This window comes from Hesperophylax consimilis, chromosome 6 (assembly GCF_061612785.1).
Source record: "Hesperophylax consimilis isolate HC1 chromosome 6, BYU_Hcon_1.0, whole genome shotgun sequence".
Lineage (NCBI taxonomy): Eukaryota > Metazoa > Arthropoda > Insecta > Trichoptera > Limnephilidae > Hesperophylax > Hesperophylax consimilis.
In genome coordinates, this window is record NC_142841.1 from 11,811,434 (window position 1) to 11,832,751 (window position 21,318).

Below are 21,318 nucleotides of genomic sequence, written 5' to 3' on the forward strand. Positions count from 1 at the left end.
TAAAAAAAACTGTAAACCATCAAGTGACTCTTGAAAACATCGTAGCGATTAAAGCAACAACAACGAACAATAATTATACCAGCTAATCGGAGAAATTCAAAAACCGCTCCCTGATAACTATAGAATAATTACAAAAATAGAACATACTGTCTCTGTTAATTACAAATTTGAATGCGTAATTTCTTGTTTATTTTACTTACTAAATAAACATAATTAACATTATGAACATAATGAAACAACCGAAAAATCTTTATTCCATTTGTTTATTTTATCAGACTGAACCGGTTTCAAACAATTACATTAATCTTGTTTTAAAGTTGCAGACAGCGGTGGAAACAAATGATTTTATACATTTTAGTGACAGGTTCCATGATTGTGTATGTTGTAAAGTTTAAGATACAAGAATCTGCTAATAATATAACTATATATAAGTACATATCTCCGTATGATACACAAAATAGTTTTTTTTTACAATTTAAGTTTATTCTCCAAATTTCAATCGGCACTGATACATTTTTAAATGGATTTATTTTATACTTTTAAAAACACAAGTAAAATTTTGAATCCATGTAAACAAATGTTAAATGCACAGTTATCACAAGAGGGTTCCCTGCAGAGCGATTCGCAAAAGTAGTGAAAGCTCAACATTAAAATAAACATCAATATCAACAATTTTGGAGGTGGGTTTTGATACCTCAGTCACCACAAGTAGTTCGCTATATTTGGTGCTTTAGCAGGGGTGCCAGGGTTCATCGGGTGAGGTGTGTTCGGGATAAGCCTGCCTACCAGCAGCGTACCGTTCTGGATTTGATGAGGCTGGTTTGGGGAGAACCTTTGACTTCCCACCCCTCATACCTTTTTTTCTTCCCAGAACTTCCTTTCCTTAAAACGATCCTCCACACACAACCCCAATTATGACATACGCCCTAAGGGAACTTATTTTCTTCAGGGTCTTCGTTGTAGGGTAAATGTAAAAAGCATCGATATTAACCTCAAAATCAATTTCAAAATCAAAAAAAACATCAATATCAACAAAAAAATAAATATCAACATCAACATCAACATCAATATCAACGTTAAAATCATATAAAAATCAATATCAATATTAAACTAAAAATCTATATTTATATAAATATCAATATGAAAATCAACACTAATATCTACAAAAAAATAAACATCAATGTCAATATCTAAAACAACATCAATATTAACATATCAATATCAAAATCAACATTTATCTCAACATCAATATCATCATCACTATCAACAAAAAAATAATATCAATATCAACATTAAAATAATCCTATAAATCAATATCTCCATCAACATCAACATCAACTTAAAAATAAACACCAATATAAACAACAAAATCAACATCAATGTCAAAATCAAATCAATGTCAAGATCATAGTAAATTACTTAAAACTCTAGAAAACATTGGAATTACAGGAAACCTACATAAATTATTTGTTAACTACTTTCAAAATAGAAAGATTTGTGTAAAAATTTTTGATCATTTTAGCAAAAAAAATATTGTTTTCGCAGGCGTACCACAAGGGTCCATACTAGGCCCTACCTTGTATATAATATATGTTACTGCAATGAAATTTATTTTCTCTCATGTAAAACATTACGTTTATGCTGACGACACTGCATTAGTTATTTCACATGAGGATTTATTAATAGCGAGTACTTTACTACAAATTGACTTTGTCACTCTTCAAAAATGGTCACATGATGTAGGTTTAATAATCAATGCTAAAAAAACGAAGCTTATGCACATCAGATCTCCTCATAATAGCATCACCATAACTCCTAAAATTATTTCTCATGACTTTAATTGCATCCATAACTTTGTAATACAACCATGCTCATGCAAAATACGTATAACTAGGCTTAACAATTGATTGTAATTTTAAATGGGATGTACATATACAAAAAGTGTGCACACGGCTTAGAGCTATAGTGAGCAAACTTTATAGATTGAAGTTATTTGTTCCACCAAATACGCTTAAAATAGTATACATATCATTGGCGGAATCCCTAATAAGATACGGAATAACTTCATGGGGACATTCAACAAAAACCAATCTTCTTTCAGTCCAAAATGTACAATATTCTTTGGTAAAATTATTATTAAACAAAACTAAATACGAACAAAGAAATGACGGACCAAAGTCATTACTATACAACTCTGTAAATGTATTATCTGTTCGTGCTTTATTGTGGCTTAAAATTGCGAGTCAGCATACATCTCAATCTGAACATAATAAAATAGTGACACATGTTCATAATACAAGACTAATTGCAAACGATGGACTTGTAGTTCCCAGATACCTGAATAAATATGGTCAAAGAACACTAGAATACCTCGTTCCAATAATTTACAACATGTTACCAAACCCAATAAAAAGCTGTGAATTGACTCAGAGAAGGAAATTTATGTTAAAAAAATGGTTATGTGAAAGAATTTTTTTGTACTAATGTAATTATGTGTATATTTTATGTACTTGTAAAAATTGTATATGTATTTAAAAAGTAATTGTTAAAAGAACCCGTTGACAAACTGATATCAATCAGTTTAACGGGACTTAATTGTAAAAAATGTATTTTTGAAAGTTAATAAAAAAAAAAAAAAAAAAAAACAACATCAATTTTAATAACAATATCACCATAAAAAAACATCAATATCAAAATCCACATCAATATTAATATTAAAATCGATATACCAAAATCAATATCATAATCAACATCAAAATTAACATAAATATCAAAATCAGAGGTACTTCTTCGGTTTACCTTGTATCCTGATAAAGAAGCCTTTGGTTTTGACAAATGTTGATAATTTTTATTAAGGATAGTGGTGCTAACAAAGTCGAATATTCTTATCAACTGTGCTGTCTTAGCACATACTCCTTGCTTCATTCACTTGCATACGTCGTCTCATATATATCCTTCTGTTATTCTGACTCTTGACATAAAATAATTCATTTGAGACTATTGATCTTTAGACAATAAACTTATATCCACTCAAACTAACCCTCTCACACATTTCACTTTATTAAGCTCGAAGTTGCTGAGAGATCCAATAGACTACCTTTGTGGCTTCAATTAGGCCACTCCAGAAGGTGGCCCGCTATTTTTTGTCCCATTGAAACTCATCGTGTCTCCCGCTTGAAACTATAACACCGTAAAGTTGGATGCCGAGTTTCAGCTTGTTTTTGGGTTATAAATAATGGCAAACTTACCTAACGTGCCAACTTATGAAGTATGAGTTTGTTAAATTACTCGTCCTAATTTAATTAAATTATCCGGATACCTTAACTTGCGAATTATTTGTCGGCGATGTATAAACTTTGTAGTGCTGTCTGAAATTTAAGAATTCCTCATTAAATACTTTGAGACTGTTCAGTTTGTTCTCGTCCGACTAAAATTCTGATAGAAACCGGGTTAATTTAACTCGGTGAAAGGGAAACTTGCTTTTATTCAAAGAAGTTTTTTATGCTGTTCGAAGTTAGTCTTTAGACCTTTGGGGTACCTAGGTGGAATTATCAAAATATGTAATAATATGGGAGAGCTTTTAGCTAGCTTTAAGGACAACCATATTGTGAAATGAGTTTGAAGCCTTTTGCAAGTTGTATTACGAGTATCTTTCTGGGGAAAATGTCAAGGAACATAAATGAGAGCTGTTTCCGCAACCTTCCAGCTGTACTTTTGTTATAAATACACCTTGTTTCATGTTGAAACCCCAAAACTTTCAGATAGTGTTTGTGACTATCTAACAAAAATCTAGTGAAGTTTTTTTAAACAATATTATATAAGGACAACTTGGTAAACACTATTATTATCGCCCTGGTGAAAACTAAATACACACATAGTTATACAAATTGCTCTTTCCTCTCCATCTTTTTTAGTCTCACAACACTCCCATTTCAATTGTACGCCACGCTGTTGGGACTCTTTTTTTTAATGTGTACCGAACAACAGTCCCAACTGCTCCCAACCGTCTAGAACCAATGAAACCATAACATCCTCAATGGGGTATGTGTAAAGCTGAAAATAGTGAGGAGGGAAAGAAAATGGGGAGGAGGTTGGTGGTGAAGTACCTAGATATTCAGATCTGGTCACCAAATACAAACAAACCTGTTTCAAACAATGTATTTATTCTGAATGCCGATCTTACACCAGGGCGTTACTGATAGTGTCTTCCACTTTAGAACGTCCCGCAATTTATATATTTATTTCATCTCACTATACATAAATCATGTTATTTCTCATAAAAATCAACTTCAATAGGACTAAGCCTGTATTGAAGTTAACAATTTACATTTGAATGAAGCAAACATGAAGTAATCACAAACATAAAGTACTACATAAAAACACAATCGTTCAAAAAAAAAGAAAAAAATATGTATTAGATGAGTTACCAGATGGGTAATTTGACAGTATATTGTAACAATATTTAAACAACTAATTATTATTCCCAAGAAGAAACAAAGTAGATAATAAAAACAGCTAGGGTGAAATTCGGTTTTTCAAATTGGACTTAAATTTATGAGATATAAAATCTTATTATTTATTTAACATTATTTTATTGTTTGAGTAAATTTATTACAATACAAACATATAATGTATTGTGATATAATCGAATTAACAATATTCCACAATACAAAATTCACCCGCATTACGTTGACTCGCAAAATAGATTTTACGGTTACTGCTGGAAAAGTATTCAAATTTCAAAAAACTGCGTGTTTTTGCATTGATTGCAAAAATACAACAACCCTCATGTTTGATTGCGCCATACATTTATATTCAAATTCACCCGACCGGTTCACATTTCGTGATTCGTATTTTAAGTAGTCCTCATTTCGTTTGTTTGTTTAAAAATAATCAAGCTTTTACGTGATAAACAAGCCCACTCAGCAAAAATAATGACAACAGTGAAAACAAACAAAGCAAAATATAATTCAAAGTGCTCACCGAGTCAAATGAAGGAAAACTTTACAAGCTTTTGCAAGAGGTCTTTTCAAAAAGGTACCCACTAAATCGGACAAGCTTTAAATAATTTATTTCTTCAATTTTCATTGGAAAAACTTTTCTTTAACTTTTGAATTTTATACCCATCAATGAAATACTTCATTGAAGAAGGAGATAATTCTGAAAAAATCTAAATGAAACATGAAACAGAACAAGACACAGAAAAAAAAACATTAATCAAACCCACAAATCGAACCCAGAATCTATTGGCTTACAGGGACAACATCTTAACCACTCGACCATTGGAACATAGTTACTACACGTGATAGTTGACGATCTCAGATTTCAAAATCAGAATTGACAATAATATTATCTTGCAACAAACTTTTACCTTTGTCTGCCACCTTTTTGACTGATTACAAATTTCTAATGAATTCGTTTATAACCTAGATAGTGTCTCGGATAAAAATATCGGATTTTTATTCATATGGGATACCTAATGAACTTTTCTAAAAGTCTAAATGAAAATTCAATTTTTATTGATATAACTTTTTCTGATCATTCAAAAAGGTAGCTACCAAAAATATTGGAAAAAAAATAGTTGCAAGATAATATTGTTGATTCCGAATTCGAAATATGAGATCGACAAATATGACGTTTTATAATTAGGTCCCGATGGTCGAGTGGCTAAACATACTTTCCCGGTAAGACAAAGATCCAGGGTTCGATTCCTAGTTGTGACGGTTATCTTTTATTTTCTGTGTCTGATTCATGTTTAGATTTGTTAGAATTATCTTCTTCTTCAATAATTTATCTCTTGTTTGCGATTTTAAGTATTATTTGATATTAAACAATTAAGTGGTCATTTTAAAGTCCCACAATTCATGAAGGAAATAACGATGAGATCTGATAATCTAGGAAATTCAGACGGCAAAATGTTTTCACTGAAAACTCACCGTTCGAAAGTTTTTGCGGCTTTAGACAAACAAATTACTTGCTTTATTAATTATAGCAAAATTTCAACTAAACATAATGGCAAGACGGCATAAGTGGGGTGGGAAGGTACTTGTATCTCTCGAAAGGGCTCTTAATTACTTGAGCATATTATTTACAATCTAAATTATTATTCTGAGATTCCTAGTAATTTGTCTCGCGCTGTTATTTGTATCTTTAAGCGAACTCATCATTCATAATAATATTATGTGGTTAAGACAGTGGTGGATTTAACATATTAGGGGCCCTTCTCAAATCATCATTTGGTATCCCCCTTGAAAAAAATGTACGTATTTAACATTTAACTAGTGTACGTGGTTTAAAATAGACCCCAACAAACCTACGATCGACTGTAATTGAACAGTGCTCAGATTCCTCAGTCGCACGTAATGCCAGAATACCAGAACACTGTAATATAGGTTCCCACGCGTTCAATGTTAACCGTAATTTTTGATTTAACGTCTTTTAAAAAGTTATTTGTCTTTTTTACTTCTAAAATCATGTAAAGTTTGTGGACTTTACCGCCGGACACCCTGTATCAGAGGCGTCGCCAGCTTATAATTTAAAGGAGAAAGCTTAATTTTTTTATACAGCTTACAGGGAAGGAACAATGAAGTAGTCACAACAAACTAGAAATGTTGGAATGGGGTTATGAACAGGGCCATCTTAAGTCATAAAGGGGCCCTGGGGCATACTTAGTTCGGGAGCCCGTTCGGGAGTTGAACCCGTAAAATCAAAACCAACCAAATCTATTTTTTTCGATAATTTTACTTAAGGGGTTCGTGCAAGACAGTGATAGATATACAACCTAATTGTAATTTGGAGATATGAGAGCATATTTAAAAGTTTAATGTATGTTTTAAAAATTCTAAATACCGCTTTAATCATTTTAAATTGTTATAACGCAATTTACGTATTATAATACCATCTTTTTCTGAAAAGTCAAATATTTAAAAAAAAACATGTAAAAGACTCAATTGCTGGCAGAATGTTCACATTAAATTTTTTCCTATCAATCGAAACACTTAATAACAAAAAATAATTTACATGTCAATGGCAGAATCTATTATAAGATATGGATGAACAATATGGGGAAATACGAATATAACCAATCTGAAGCAAGTCCAAGTTGTTCAAAACGCAATTGTAAAATTATTAGTCGTCCCTAATATTTTCAAACAGAGACATAATATACTGTTGCTGTTTCAGAGTGCCAAAATTTTACCTGTATTGCAAAAAATTATAATTCAGCATATATTTACCCCGCAGCATAAAGAGAAATTAGAACATAAATACAGTACTAGATTCACGAGCAATGACGGGTTAATAGTTCCGAAATTTAATAATAAGTACTGACAGAGAACGTTTGAATACAACATACCCAAGATATTTTATTTATTACCTGACACTATAAAGCAATGTAAGTCTATGAATAAGGTTAAATAAATGGTAAAAAATAGGCTATCGGAAAAAAATATACTTACTTTAATATGTATGCAAAAATGTTGATTCTGAAGATATAAGATGTAAATTAGAACTTCTAAAATGTATATGTAACTAAACTATAAGCACCTGTTGACAAGCCAAATCAATTGGCTTAGCAGAACTTGTTTGTTCATATGTATTAACTATTCATTCAATAAGTAAATAAATAAAATAAAAAATACTTTCACTAATTGAGGCAGATAGTAGATATCTATGTAACGAATGGAATATGAATTATTCTCTTCACACCGACAAAGAAAAAGCGCCGTAGGAAAAAAAAAAGTCTAAGGGCAAACCAACAAATGCTTTGGATTTCTATTTTTTGAAGAGACCGAATCCCTACAACATTTTGACGAAAATCCTTTAGTATTTAAAAAATAAAATAAAAATCCTTCCCTGGCAATCTCGGACTTAGGCGAAAGTCCGGCCCTGACCGATATGAAGCGTTTGGTCTGTATCTGGCACTAAACTTCACACATTTATTATAAAAAATAACAAATTATTATTCTTGGCCAAGTAATGAACGCTTTTTTTCCTATCATTTATTTTATCGCCAAATTGTCTAGAGGGGTGGCAGCTGCACATCTCGACGCAGGCATTCCAGTGAGACGAGCGTATTATGTGTTTGCATGTTCTATGCATTTTTTTAGTAAATAACATATAAGAATAATAATTGTAAATTTTGTCAGCATACTTCTGAGAGCGTTCAGATGATTGAAATTAAATCGTCTCAGGTAATGATATTAATTTATTACCTTGCTCCTAGAAATCAATTAAATAAAGATATAATATCAATGGCATAGCGCACACATGAGTTCAGTGCAGTTTTAACAAAGTACAATTACGTGTTTTGTAAAGCAATTATCAAGATTACTCACTTTGTAAATAGATGTTTCGTGGGGAATTTACGTAACTTATTTGATATAGAATCGATAAAAACGGCAATTCACATTAGTTTAGTTTCTTTATATTTTTTAATTAACCTGGAGTATTAAGTAACAAGTAACACACATCGGTATTTGGAATCAACCAGCTTCCGAAAATACAGATAATATTTCTGTACGGTACCATTTCTCTTGAACTGTCATGGTAAATTATGCATCGTGATTCCCGAAATAACATCGCAAGTGGCGGGTTTGATTCCTGATATACAGGAGAAATAGAAACCTTTGAATCAGTGAAATGGCGTTTTCTCGAAACATCATTGACAGATAGGATGACTAATACAGAAGTTCTTCTTCGAATCCCTAAAAAGTGCAGTATTTGATTACTGTTTTTTTACAAGGGGCGTCAAAATTTTACTCGCGCCAGACGCCGTTTAGCAAGGGGACATCATTAAAATCAACTTAGGCCTTCAAATTATAAAATGTTTCATAACACTTTCATAATTTGTAAAATGGACCTACTGGCGCCATCTACACATGATCAATGATAAGCCATAAGTGTGTTTTTATTAAATCTTCCCCAAATCTGGCCAGTGAGTGAATATGGGAGTAAATTTGCCAATGCCAGTTATTGGTGTCATAAACAACATATTTTCTTTAAAATAAAGTGTTAACTTTATTATTAATTTTTATTTTAAAAACATTCAGAAATGTACAGTTTTTTTCATTGGACAAAGTTATTATTCATTTTAGACAACATGTTAAGTTTAATGAGAGTGTCGTGTTGTATCGATCCAAATAAAAAACAAGTCAATATATTTTTAAAGAAGGGCTTGGTGATAATGCGCCCTACTTTGAACCACTAAATCCGCCTCTGATCTAACTGCATACCTTATGTACAGTCGCCCTCAAAACAGAACTCACAATGTAACTCAGACATTCAAATGAATCCGCTCCCTTCGAATTACTGTTGCCGCTAACCAGTTGACAATATGACGTGACACTAATTATGATAAATAATTATTCTCCGAAACGTCAGGCCAAGTTAAGGTATTACTTATCCGATAGAAGGCGCTATTGCCAAGTAAATAAGAACGCCATTCGGATATTGTCGTTAGTATTGCCATTTCTGAAAAGGAGAAACAAATCCGGTAGCGGGCTCTTGCAATAATATCGCATCCTAAATGACAAAGCGGCTGCTACTGACAGTGTTTTATATTGAAATCCAGTACAGGATGTTTCTTAGTGATATAAAATTATATTAATTCTAGAAAAATGAATAATTTTTTTATGATAAAATTATGATCTTCTATTACTAGCTACCTTTACACTTAATTTGGTTTTGAGTGATATCAATATTATAATTTTTTTCAAACACTTTCCGAAGACATTTTTTTTCACTTTTTTAGGTTAATAATAATAGTAAAATTTTATTAAATATTCTAAATTACTTATTTTTATAAATAATGCAAAAAAAAAAGATATTTAGCACATATAAAAAGATGTGAAAACAGAAATCATAGTAGACTATGTACATTACGACATGTTTTTTCTCATTCAACAACTATTAACAATAAAAAAATAACTAACAAATAATTCGGTTTAATTTTTTTACTGTAATTTCGTATTTTTTTAAATTCTCAAATATTTTATTTTACTTCAATGAAACAAATGAGCCGAAGAAAAGTGAATAAAAGTAAAAAAAAAACTATTTTTTCATTAATTTGCCAATTGGGTGATTTATACATTAAAACTTATTATGGTCAGTTTACAGTTAAGTCTGTGACAGACCACGCTATAAACGTGCTAGATTTGCGTGGCTTGGTCAATTTCAGCACATCTCTAGCCATACATTCCCATTGGTAGTGTATGGTGAGCGATATTCTGAAATACGCCAAGCCATGATGTGTTTAGCGTAATGTGTCGCCTACATTAAGGTATATTTGTAAATATGTTTAAATTCATACACACATATGTACATATGCATGTTGATTAGATTTTTTTTATATTAGCTCCGCACAGGAGGCCTTAAGGAAAAAAATCCCTATGACATATTTGGGGATGCTGTGTGGAGGGTCTTTTTAGGGAAAGGAAGGTGATGAAGCTCTGGTTATGAATTTTGGGGTCAATGTGTCCATTAGCAACGAACGTATGAATATATCCCTCTCACTGCGGTGCAAGGCGAGGGGTCGAGAGAGTCAGGCTGGAGAAGTAAAAGGTCTTCCTCAACCAGTGTCTTCCGATCCGGCCCGCTACGTAGTAGACGGGCAAACGCATTCACCACCAAGACCTAGAAAAACATCACCCACATGAACCCGAGCACCCCTACTAAGTCACCAAACGCAACAAACCACTCGGGGTGACCAATGGCAGGGGTATTGGTTATTCCCGAAGCGGCGGTACGCATACCCGCCTAAAAATAAACCTAAAAAAATGTTCTGCATAATCTATACACTACACTCGTCACCCTGTAATAACAAATACACATACAACGTATGACATCACAAGGAAACACATATCATAGGTACCCACTATGAAATATTTAATATCTGTTAATTGTTTCATCACTGTAACCAATGTATTTCTGTAATATAAATAAATAAATAGTTTGTTCCTTCAGACCAACAAAAATATATTTTCTGCTTTATGGTTAGATTTATTTATGCATAAACTACGTAACTTAAGTCTCCAGCGTTGCTTACGCTTTAGACTATCAAGTTAATTTGTTATGTTGTTGTTCAAGTTATTTTGTTAGGTTTTGTTATTTTGTTCTGAACAATAAGAAAATATGAAGAAGAAAATAATACTTATAAATTTAAACGAAATATTAAGTGTTTGACGTTTGCTTTGAAAAACTTTCTTATTTTCCCTCCATCACGAAACCATGTTAACAGTATTTTAAACTAATCTCAATGAACTGACTCTACGACCTCTGAACTCTACGCTCCAATAAGTTTCTCAGTCGAGGAACAAAACGAGTGACACGGCCGAGCACTGGGTAGGTGTAATTCGGCCTTTTTTATTTTTATGTCATTTTTTGTCGATCTCATATTTCAAATTCAGAATTATATTATATTTCAATTAACTTATCCCATATTTTTGGCTGCTGTCTTTTTGAACGATTACAAACTTCTAAAGAATTTGTTTGTGATCTAGATAGTGTCTCGGATAAATATATGAATAAAAATGTATAAAATAATTTTGATTTTTTTCTGTGTCTTGTTCTGTTTCATGTTTCGTTTAGATTTATTTAGATTATCTTCTTCTTCAATTATATATTACATTGATGGGTATAACCTTCAATAAAAGAAAAGTTTTAGCAATAAAAAATGATATTTTATTTATCTATTTCTTCATGTTCTCCATAAAACGGTTATACAGCCAATATACATAATACGAAGAAAATTACAAATTTGAGGTACATGTAAGTATAAAAAGGTCACGTGGGGGCAGTTTTACTACTTTGTGACATACGTCAAAAGATGGTTATATATCTGTAAGTATTATTATCTATCTGTAAGTAACGTTGAAAATGTCGATGGTCGAAACAGAATCGTTTAGTATTTGAGCTGCTCTGTTGATTCTGATAAGCAGAATTCCTCCTTTCCGGATCATAAAAAAGTGCATGGGATATCCCACACGTTTATTAATATAGCACCCTGTTATTATAGGGATAATTTGTTATTTTACACACCCTGTTATTATACATTATAGCACCCTGTTAACCAACCGACGGAGAAAAAACACCTAGTATTACTTTGTAGCAAAAAAATTCCAGCCTCGACTTGAACCTCGAGGTAAAACATTAAAAAGACAACACTACCAGTAACACTAATAGCTCTCCTTTGTGTACAGTACATGTATTGACACTTCGTGTAAATTGTATTATAAGACTTGGCAATAATTTGTAAACAAAATTGAAAAAACTTCCCTTATCTGTTCGTGTCATTTGTAAATAGAACATAAGGACGTCAAAGCAATGACATAAAACAAATATAGATGCGCCGTGTAAAATTTTAATGATCTGTTTATTTTAATCGTGAACGAATGAACCTTTTAATGGCAGAATAAATAATAACACAATAAGTGCCTTCTTGGTGTGTATCGTGATCCAAATATTTGCCTAATCGAGTCTTAAATATCCAATACAAAACTGCGTTTACGAAATTCAAATGAAAATCTACGATATAAGAAGATTGACAGAGAGACGGAGCGTTGTGCTAGTGGGCTAAATGGAATATTTTGTTATCTAACGACGCGACGCGGCGCAATGGGCATGCGCCCGCCTGTCACCCATCCCTCTTTCAGACATCAGATGGATATACCTCCACCAAAATTCCTGCTCTAATCGGCAAGTTAAATCTTTTTTTTTTTTTAATTTCATTAATTGAGGGTCTGAAGTTCAAGTTGCAGTAACAATCGTACGGTGAGCTCTAGCGTCTTGAACTTTGAATTGCATTTCGTCAGAAATCTCTAGTTGTTTAATTCAATGCAATTTTCAGCTCGTTAAACGACAATACCGTCTTGAGATTTCAATTTATCTAATAAAATATAAGACAACACGTTTGATCCATGCATATCAAATGATCAATAACAATACGATTAATTATTTAAATATTGTTAAAATTTTGTACAGTAAATGAATAATTTAACGAAATGATCAAAAACCTGGCAGCATGCTGATCTTACTGATAACAGTCGTAAGAGTTTTATTAACGATAGCTCAATATGGGATCATTTTATAGCACAATCTCCCATCTAGTGTACGTTATATCTCCTGCCTCAAAGGCTTCCCGGGGTGTCGCGATAAAGTTTTGTTAGTGCCGACCTTAATTTTGCCCGATTTTCCAAACGACTTCCCCTCGTTCCTTGAAGGGGCAATTTTTCCTCCGAGCCTTCAACACTCCGGTCCCGTCTTGACCTTTTTTCTCGAACATTACTTCAATTTTCTCCTTTTTGCTTAATCTCTTGAGCAGAATGAACCCATTTACATAATTTCTTCAGATCCATGTATTTTTTAATACAATATTTATAAGTTAGCTCTTGTCACTCAGTGTTTCCTGACTTAAAGAAGCTATTTTCGTAATTTAATTTATTTCCGCACAATTTGTAATTCTTTCTCAAATGTTCTTTCTCAAAAGCAGAAAACTGTTTATTGTGCAATTCAGAAATTCTCAATACCTGAAAATATATATCAATACATTCTAAAAATCCATGTATTCTTTTATATCCTAGAAACTCTTCGATATACGAGTATACCTATATAAATAAAAATTTAAATGTTCGTTTTTTCAAAATCTTAAATCTCTGAATGTTCTTCACCGATTGCTTTGAAATTTTGACACAACGTTGGATTTGCCGTGTTATTTCGTAAAATGAACCGATGATGCCTCGACCATAGTTCGCACAAGAATGATGACGTCACGTTTTCAAATTTCACTTGAGCCATACGGGAGCCCAGCCGGCTCCAATGGAACCGGTATGGGGAGTGGGGATAATACGCTTTTAATCACTTAGGGCAGGTCTACTAATATTCATATGTCTATGGCAAAATTGTACATTTTACATTGATCATCGATCATCCTTATCTTCTCACGGGAATGCACGAGAGAGCAAAGTTGAAAATGTCTATGATCTGCACAAACAGAGAGAGTCACAACAACGCCTGGCGGGGTGCAGCTTGTATTTTATATGAATATTCTACCAAGGAGTAATAATTATCAATAATAAATATTTATTAGTCGAATAGATTATTTAATCACTGAAGATAATACTAAAAACGATCAAAGGAATATTTAAAAACAAAAAGATGATGCGAATACTAGCTGAAATGACTAACTGAATACTGTCTGAAATCTTGACATCTTTTCGATATTCTCGATAAATCAGTTCCAATTTTAAAAAGGCAATTAAAATATTTTTTGTTATGGTGAGGCTCTTTATCGCTTCTCCGAATTCTCCAAACAAACGCTTGAATTCAAAGCAAAATTTCTAGAGTTCATAGAACCGTTGTAAGAGACAGAGTCATAACTGAAATTAGTATTTTGAATTAATAATGTGATGTTTCAAGTAATTTGTAAAATTCACTTTTGAAAATGGGAAAAGAAATTATATGGATACATAAAAAAAAAAAATATATTTTTCGACTATGGGCGTAGAATAAAAAAGAAAGCTAGAAGTGCCTTGTGGGCGTGTTTAGTGATCAAAACATTTGCCTAATCGGGGCTTAATTTCTAATACAAAACGTGTCGCCAAACCGTATTTACGAAATTCAAATGGGACGGAGATCTATGATCTGTCAGGCGAGTGAAAGTGCAGCGCTTTTCGTCTAAATGAAACATTTCTTTCATTTCAAATTGGTATGGAAGGCACTTCTAGTGTTATTCATTATTCTATGACTGTATTTTATGGTTAATAAATTTGGTAGCAACGTTATTATCTTGGTGTACATGAATATTTTTTGAAGTCATAAAAAATAATTTAAAAAAAAAACAATAAATATTTTTTTAAATTATGTAAGTAGAAATCAGTGGCGTGCTCAGAGTAACATAAAAAACTGAAAAATTTCTACGTTTTAATGAAAGCCAACATAATATGATAATATTTTCGTTAGTATAATTGTACTATTTAATAAAGGTACCAAAAGATGCCACTGATTGCCACATTTGTGATTTGTACCGAAAGGCACGGTTTTCCCAACACGTCTTTCAAACGAGTCTTACCTTGAATGCGCACTGTGCACACATGTATATGTTTTTGATTAGAATACAGTTCACATTTGAATATGATATAATATGCGTAATTTTGCATACTTAGTTCATGCTTTTGACACGTTCTATTAGGGGCGGGCGGTGGAGCACGCGCGGTGCTGCGGTTCTCAGCTGGAACTTCGCGCTGATTTATGTGTAAGCATAGATTGATTTATCGTAATATTAAAAAAAAACGTGATTATTATTTACATTTTTATATTATGGAAAGGTTGGCAGTTCTCATGTGCCTTTATGGAATGCACGCCTCTGGTAGGTACCTACTAAAATCAGGAGCAAAACAGCATACTTTGCCCACAAAAGATTCAACAGAACACAATAACTACAAAAAATGATATCAACAGAAATTGTTCCAAATAATTATTCATCCAGCAATAAAATACTTACGGAACAATCTGTCCTTCATTTTTGTGTCCGGAGAGTGGTATTGTAGTCAGCCCGCTTTGCCGTAATAGTTCCCCAAAGCCGAAGTAAAGTTAAACAACATAAGCCTGAATATTCTCAATACCCCCCACCTGCCCCCCGTCAGGACTCAGGGTCGAACTGGTCCGGGGGGAATTGAGACTGTCCCGTTGATCCCAAGTCCAACAGGGCCAATTTATTCAACAGCTTGAAAAAAATACTTGCAAAAATAACTTTCGCCCTTATTTCTTTGCAAGGTGATTTATTTTGAGCCACGTATTTTTATATTCGCACTTAAAGAGATATTTCTCGAAAACGGCATCACAAAATTAACTTAAGTTATATTGTATAATTATTAATGAACATAAGGAGAAATATAGGCGAAGCATAAATCTTTGTGCTTGAAGTAGCAAAATCTCACCAACATTGTACACTGGCGACAAGAAAGTTAAGTTAGTACGTAAGTAGTTATGTACGTAAAGTTATGTTAGTGAGTAAGTACCTACCGTAAATTTAAACCTAAGTTATGAAATATCCATTAATCATTATAAAAAGACACGCCTCTTTTATATCCATATAATAAATATTGGTTTTTATTTATTACTAGCCAAGATCAGAGAACAATCGCGGGATATTATAATTAAAATTTTAAAAGACAATTAAAATAATTTTCTGTTCAATTATTATGGTATTGGTAGATAATTGCCTACTTACTTTATCGCTTGTCTGAATTATTTATATTATCAGTTCCAATTTTTATAATGTAACTTGTATAAAAAAATAGGTTTAAAAAACTATATTTTACATTGATGCACTTCATTTGGTACGTTTTATTCTAACGCAGACCCGTGAAAAATCATGGGATATTGTAATTGCAATTTTGAAAATTACAAAAGAAATAAAATTTCTGCTCAAGTACGAGTATTAGAGTATGTCTGAATTCTTTACATGATCAGTTTTTGAAAACGAAAAATAAATTCAAAGCAATATTTTGTAAATTGAACCAGATTTCATGCAGGACTAAAGCACAGACATACATTATTTTATTTTTTATAAGATTTCAGAAACTATTCTATGACTCGGATAAAGCCAGATAATTACGAGATGAAAGAAAAATAGTTGTTCCTTGAAATTTTAGACAGAACAATAAATTTAAAAAATATCATAATAATGTGTCAATTTTTTTGGATGGTGAGAGATTTTTTTGAGATTAACAAAAGAATTTTTATGTTATCCTTTCTGTGCCCATCTATATTATATATCCTTAGACAATTTGAGTAATTCTTAAAAAAATAAATTTGGTTGGTATTTAACATACTAAAACCAAAATTTCCCCTAAATACATAAAATTTATGTTCTTGTGCTTATATTCTTATTCCTTTATTTTACTTTAATAACCATATTGGTGCTTTTATGTATTTTTTTCATTTCAAATAAGGAATAATACTATTTTTAGAAAGAAACAATCTCGATGACTCTTATTTTTTTCATTATTTCTTCATGTAGGTAGGTACCATTATAATGAAAATTGCGGATAGTAAATTCCAAATAAACACAATGATTTCAAATTTGAAAAAAGAACCTATACTGAATCATTGTTAAAGTTAGCCACCTAGTCGAAGTTAGTCTTCTTGTCAAAGTAAGGCTTGCTTCAATTATAATATTAATGCAGCAGATTTTCTAAAACGGAAAAATAAATGTACAGACAGATGAAATACAAATCGGTCCAGTTAGCCTATTGACTGTGAGACTAAGGCAACCTTGAGAATAAATGATGCGTAGAAATATGATAAATAACCTATTTCAAAGCCGTCAGAGAAGCTGCCTTCATCAAATAAAAAATATTTTCTAAGGTGATATTTAGCGCAAACTATTCTGACCTCATTCGTTATACGGTTCCTTTGTAAATAAAGGTTAAATTCTCTTTTTTTTTTAAATCGCCAATTTTAGTATGGAGAACACCGGTGTCCCAAGCACAGTTGAAAGGGGACTTCAATAAACGCAGTCAATAATGTACAACTTATCAATTAAAATACTTTCACACATAATCGTCATGAAAATTCATAGAAGGTCAAGAGAAATGTGGCAGACATGATATTCAAGAGAAGCAACGTTTTTCAGATTTTTGATTGTTTATTCGTATATTACATTAATTTATATAAAAATAAAAAATATTTTTTTATTTTAAAAATTACACTAATATTTCGGTAACGCTGCTGTGTCATCTTGGGATAGGAAGTATGTGCTAACTGGTAAACCTTACAGATTTCAACTAATCCCAGGCCTATTTTGAATAGCATTAATTCGCCCCTGTCCGTTGTACGCTGACTATGAATATTTGTGTCTGCCTCGCTTCACGAACTACTAATGTCCGCGATATTGAAAGCTTTCAATACAGATTTGGTAGAAAAGCTGAAATTCCAAAGCACTTAGTATTCGTAACTTTAAAATGTCTACCTAGTGAATTTTAATAATTTTCTTTGTATCGAGCTTTGCATCGCGTTATGTTATGAATTTTGAACCAATCATAATCTGAGTTAGGCATATTTAATGCTAATAACGCAGGTATTTATTTTACTGACTGCTGTGAATTTTACATGCAAACACAGTTTTGCACAACAACTGTGTTAATAAAAGTAAAGTTGGTAGAGTTAACTTTATTTTTATCTCAAATAGTACATTACTTGTTGTTACTTTAGTAACTTTTACTTGTTACTTTAGTAAGTTCTAAAGTACCTATGTTTATTTTTCTTTCCTAAAGGTTTAATATCTGATGTATTCAAATTCAAATATTTATGACTTTTACATATCAATACTAAAAATTATACAGTATTTATTGTACATAACTGGACAGACTCAGTAATAATCTTTTGTATTTGTATATTGATGCATTGAAGATTTCCACTGACTCTGTGTAATTATTTCTCTATGGTTTTCTGGACAGTGAGGAATACAAATTAGTTATTCCAAAGATTTCTGCCCTCAAATAAATCCCGACTTCTTGTATTACGTAGCGAAATCCAAACGCTTATCATTGCAAACAATTCTGGACTGTCAAATGCATCACTTAGAATTTTATATAGAAATACCAAGTTAGTCAGAAAATCCTCCTGTTCCACAATTTAAGCATATTCATTTCATTTAAAAGTTGTATTTCAACAAAATAAGAATTTATTTTGTATTATTTCAATAGCTTGAACACGAATATTGTAATGTGGGTTCCATACGGGAGAATTGTACTCAATTATTGTTATTACATAAAATTATTAACGTAATAAATTCAAAAGTAAAAAACTTAAGTCTACTTTTTTGTACATATAATTCTACAAATTTCCTATCTATATTATATTTGCTTATTATCATATAGTTTTAATACAGGGTGTAGCAGAGAGGACGGACGTTTTTGAGATGGGTAGTACTCTCCCCCTCCGTATACGAGAGAGGTGGGGGGTGCCGCTTGACTCGTTAGTTCCTAGCATTGTTTTACTAGCTGTCGTCATGGAGCCGTGGACGGTGGAGCACCGCGTTTTCGCCTATGATTGTTTCGTCCGAAATAATGAGTCAGTCACCGTCGTACAGCGTGAGTTTCGTCGCCACTTCAACATTCATCGGAATAGAGCTGTTCTCTCTCGAAACACCATCCTTCGTTGGGTTGAATCACTTCGCAGGCGTGTTGAACTGATCAACAGAAGACCAAGAGGAGCTCCGCAATCAGTTCGAACTCCTGAAAATGTTGAACACGTTCGACAAGCCTTTCTTTGCAGTCCGACTTGATCTGCCTGGATACATGCTGCTGCACTTCGCCCCAGTGATCGTTCGGTAAGGCAAATTTTGCATATGGATCTCGGCTTTCACCCCTATAAATTGGCCACTGTGCAACAGTTACAGCCCGGAGATTATGCACAGCGAATGAAATTCGCACGTGAGATGGAAGCACTGATCGATCAAAATGAGAACCTCATTTTGTTCATGAGTGACGAAGCCCACTTTCATCTAAACAACATGGTTAACAAGCAAAATTTACGTTATTGGGCTAGTGAAAATCCGCAACAGTTACACGAAAGACTGCTGCACAGCCCAAAAGTAACGGTTTGGTGCGCTGTATCGCAAACTTGCATCATTGGCCCTTACTTCTTCGAAGACGGTAATGGTCGTGCTGTTACCGTAAACTCAGAGCGCTACGTCGAAATGATCACCAACTTCATTTTCCCTGAATTACGACGGCGACGTGTTCTAATCCGATGTGTATGGTTCCAGCAGGATGGGGCGACCGCCCACACAGCCAGAGCATCAATGGACGTTATTCGCCCTCTCTTCCCTGGTCGCCTTATTTCTAGGTTTGGCAATGTTCATTGGTCTCCTCGGTCCCCAGATTTATCCATATATTTTTTCTTATGGGAACACCTCAAGGCTAGAGTATACGAGAACAAGCCCCGAATTCTGGACGAATTGAAGGACGCAATTCGCGTGGAAGTCGCCCAAGTTGAGAAAGCGATGTTGGAGAGAGTCTACGCGAACTTCCAAGAACGCCTCCAGCACTGCATCAACGATTTCGGCCAACACATGCCTGATGTGATTTTCCACACTTGACTGTCTCAAATTCTATTTCCTCGCGAACCTAATTCCATCAATAAATTTGTTTTTGAGTAAAAATTAACTGTTATATAATTTTTTTTAAAACCGTCCGTCCTCTTTGTCGCACCCTGTATATAAAATATTCCGGGAATAATGTAATGCTGATATATACGTAGTTAATAAGATTAAGAAAGGGATGCAGAGATGCTTTGGACACGTTGAGCGGAAGTGAATGGTATTATTCGGGGTCGCCCGAGAAAGATATGGCACGAACAAATTAATCAAATACTTGAGTCGGGTCATGTCAACGTCATGTTTCATTCTTGAAATACATTGATTGAACCTTAAAATATTGGTGAAAAGTACTTTTTGTTCAAATAAACAAAAAAAAACATTTTAATAATATTATTTCAAAGTTCATTCTTTTGGTTGTATGGATTACTTAAAGTTGTTGAAGTCAAGAATAACAAAAATATTTATATTGGAGCAAAAATTAGAACAAGTATCCAAATTGAAAAATTTTATCAATCTGCCGCTTTCATTGCTAGAAAAAATTAACTGTATTGCTCTAGTAGGTATAGAGTATCTATTTATGATCAGAAAATATCCAACGTTTCTGAAAAGGGTTCCAAGGAGTAGTATTGAAAAATACACAATAGTCTCGGGAATCAATTTCAGTAGAAAATTGTGGATAACTCACGGATCTGGATTAGCAAAAAGAAGTCGTAAATCCTCTTTGTGTCCATTGAATTAAACTCCAACGTAAGGGGTAGTAATTGGTTTATGTCAAATTCTCGTTTGCTTTTTTGGTGGAGATAAGTTATTGGTACTTTAATTCAAGATTCACCATTTAATTTTTAATTTTACCATGAACAAGATCGCAAAGATCGAGTCGAGTCTAATATACAAAAGGGCACAAAAAACAAATGATTAAGCGGAAAGTTACAAAAATTTTACTGCAGAGTGTGTAGGTATAATTAATTTGTATTTATGAAATAAGCGAACCATCAAAGTTTTAAAAACCTATTCCAAGTAAAAAATATTTGAATAGTTGAGAAAAAAATGCTGACGACACCGAGAAACGTTACTAATATTAAATATTGTTAATTATATTTATAAGGAAAAGGCCACACGCGTGAACACTTGTTCAGATATATTCTGAATGACTAATATTTTACTGGGAAATGGGCATGCAGTCATATTTTGAACCGTATTTTGATTTTAAAAAAGCC

General features: G+C 32.7%; 1 protein-coding gene across 1 annotated transcript; it reads left to right on the forward strand.

Moving 5' to 3' along the window:
- Positions 1-19,348: 19,348 nt before the first annotated feature.
- Positions 19,349-20,101, forward strand: LOC149422945 (uncharacterized). Its single transcript, XM_089633027.1, has one exon. It carries the CDS (start codon positions 19,349-19,351, stop codon positions 20,099-20,101), a length of 753 nt encoding a protein of 250 aa, XP_089489153.1.
- Positions 20,102-21,318: the final 1,217 nt, after the last annotated feature.

What these genes read in the sequence shown, in the direction of transcription:
- LOC149422945 (XM_089633027.1), top strand. Translation starts at nt 19,349, where the DNA reads ATGGATCTCGGCTTTCACCCCTATAAATTGGCCACTGTGCAACAGTTA.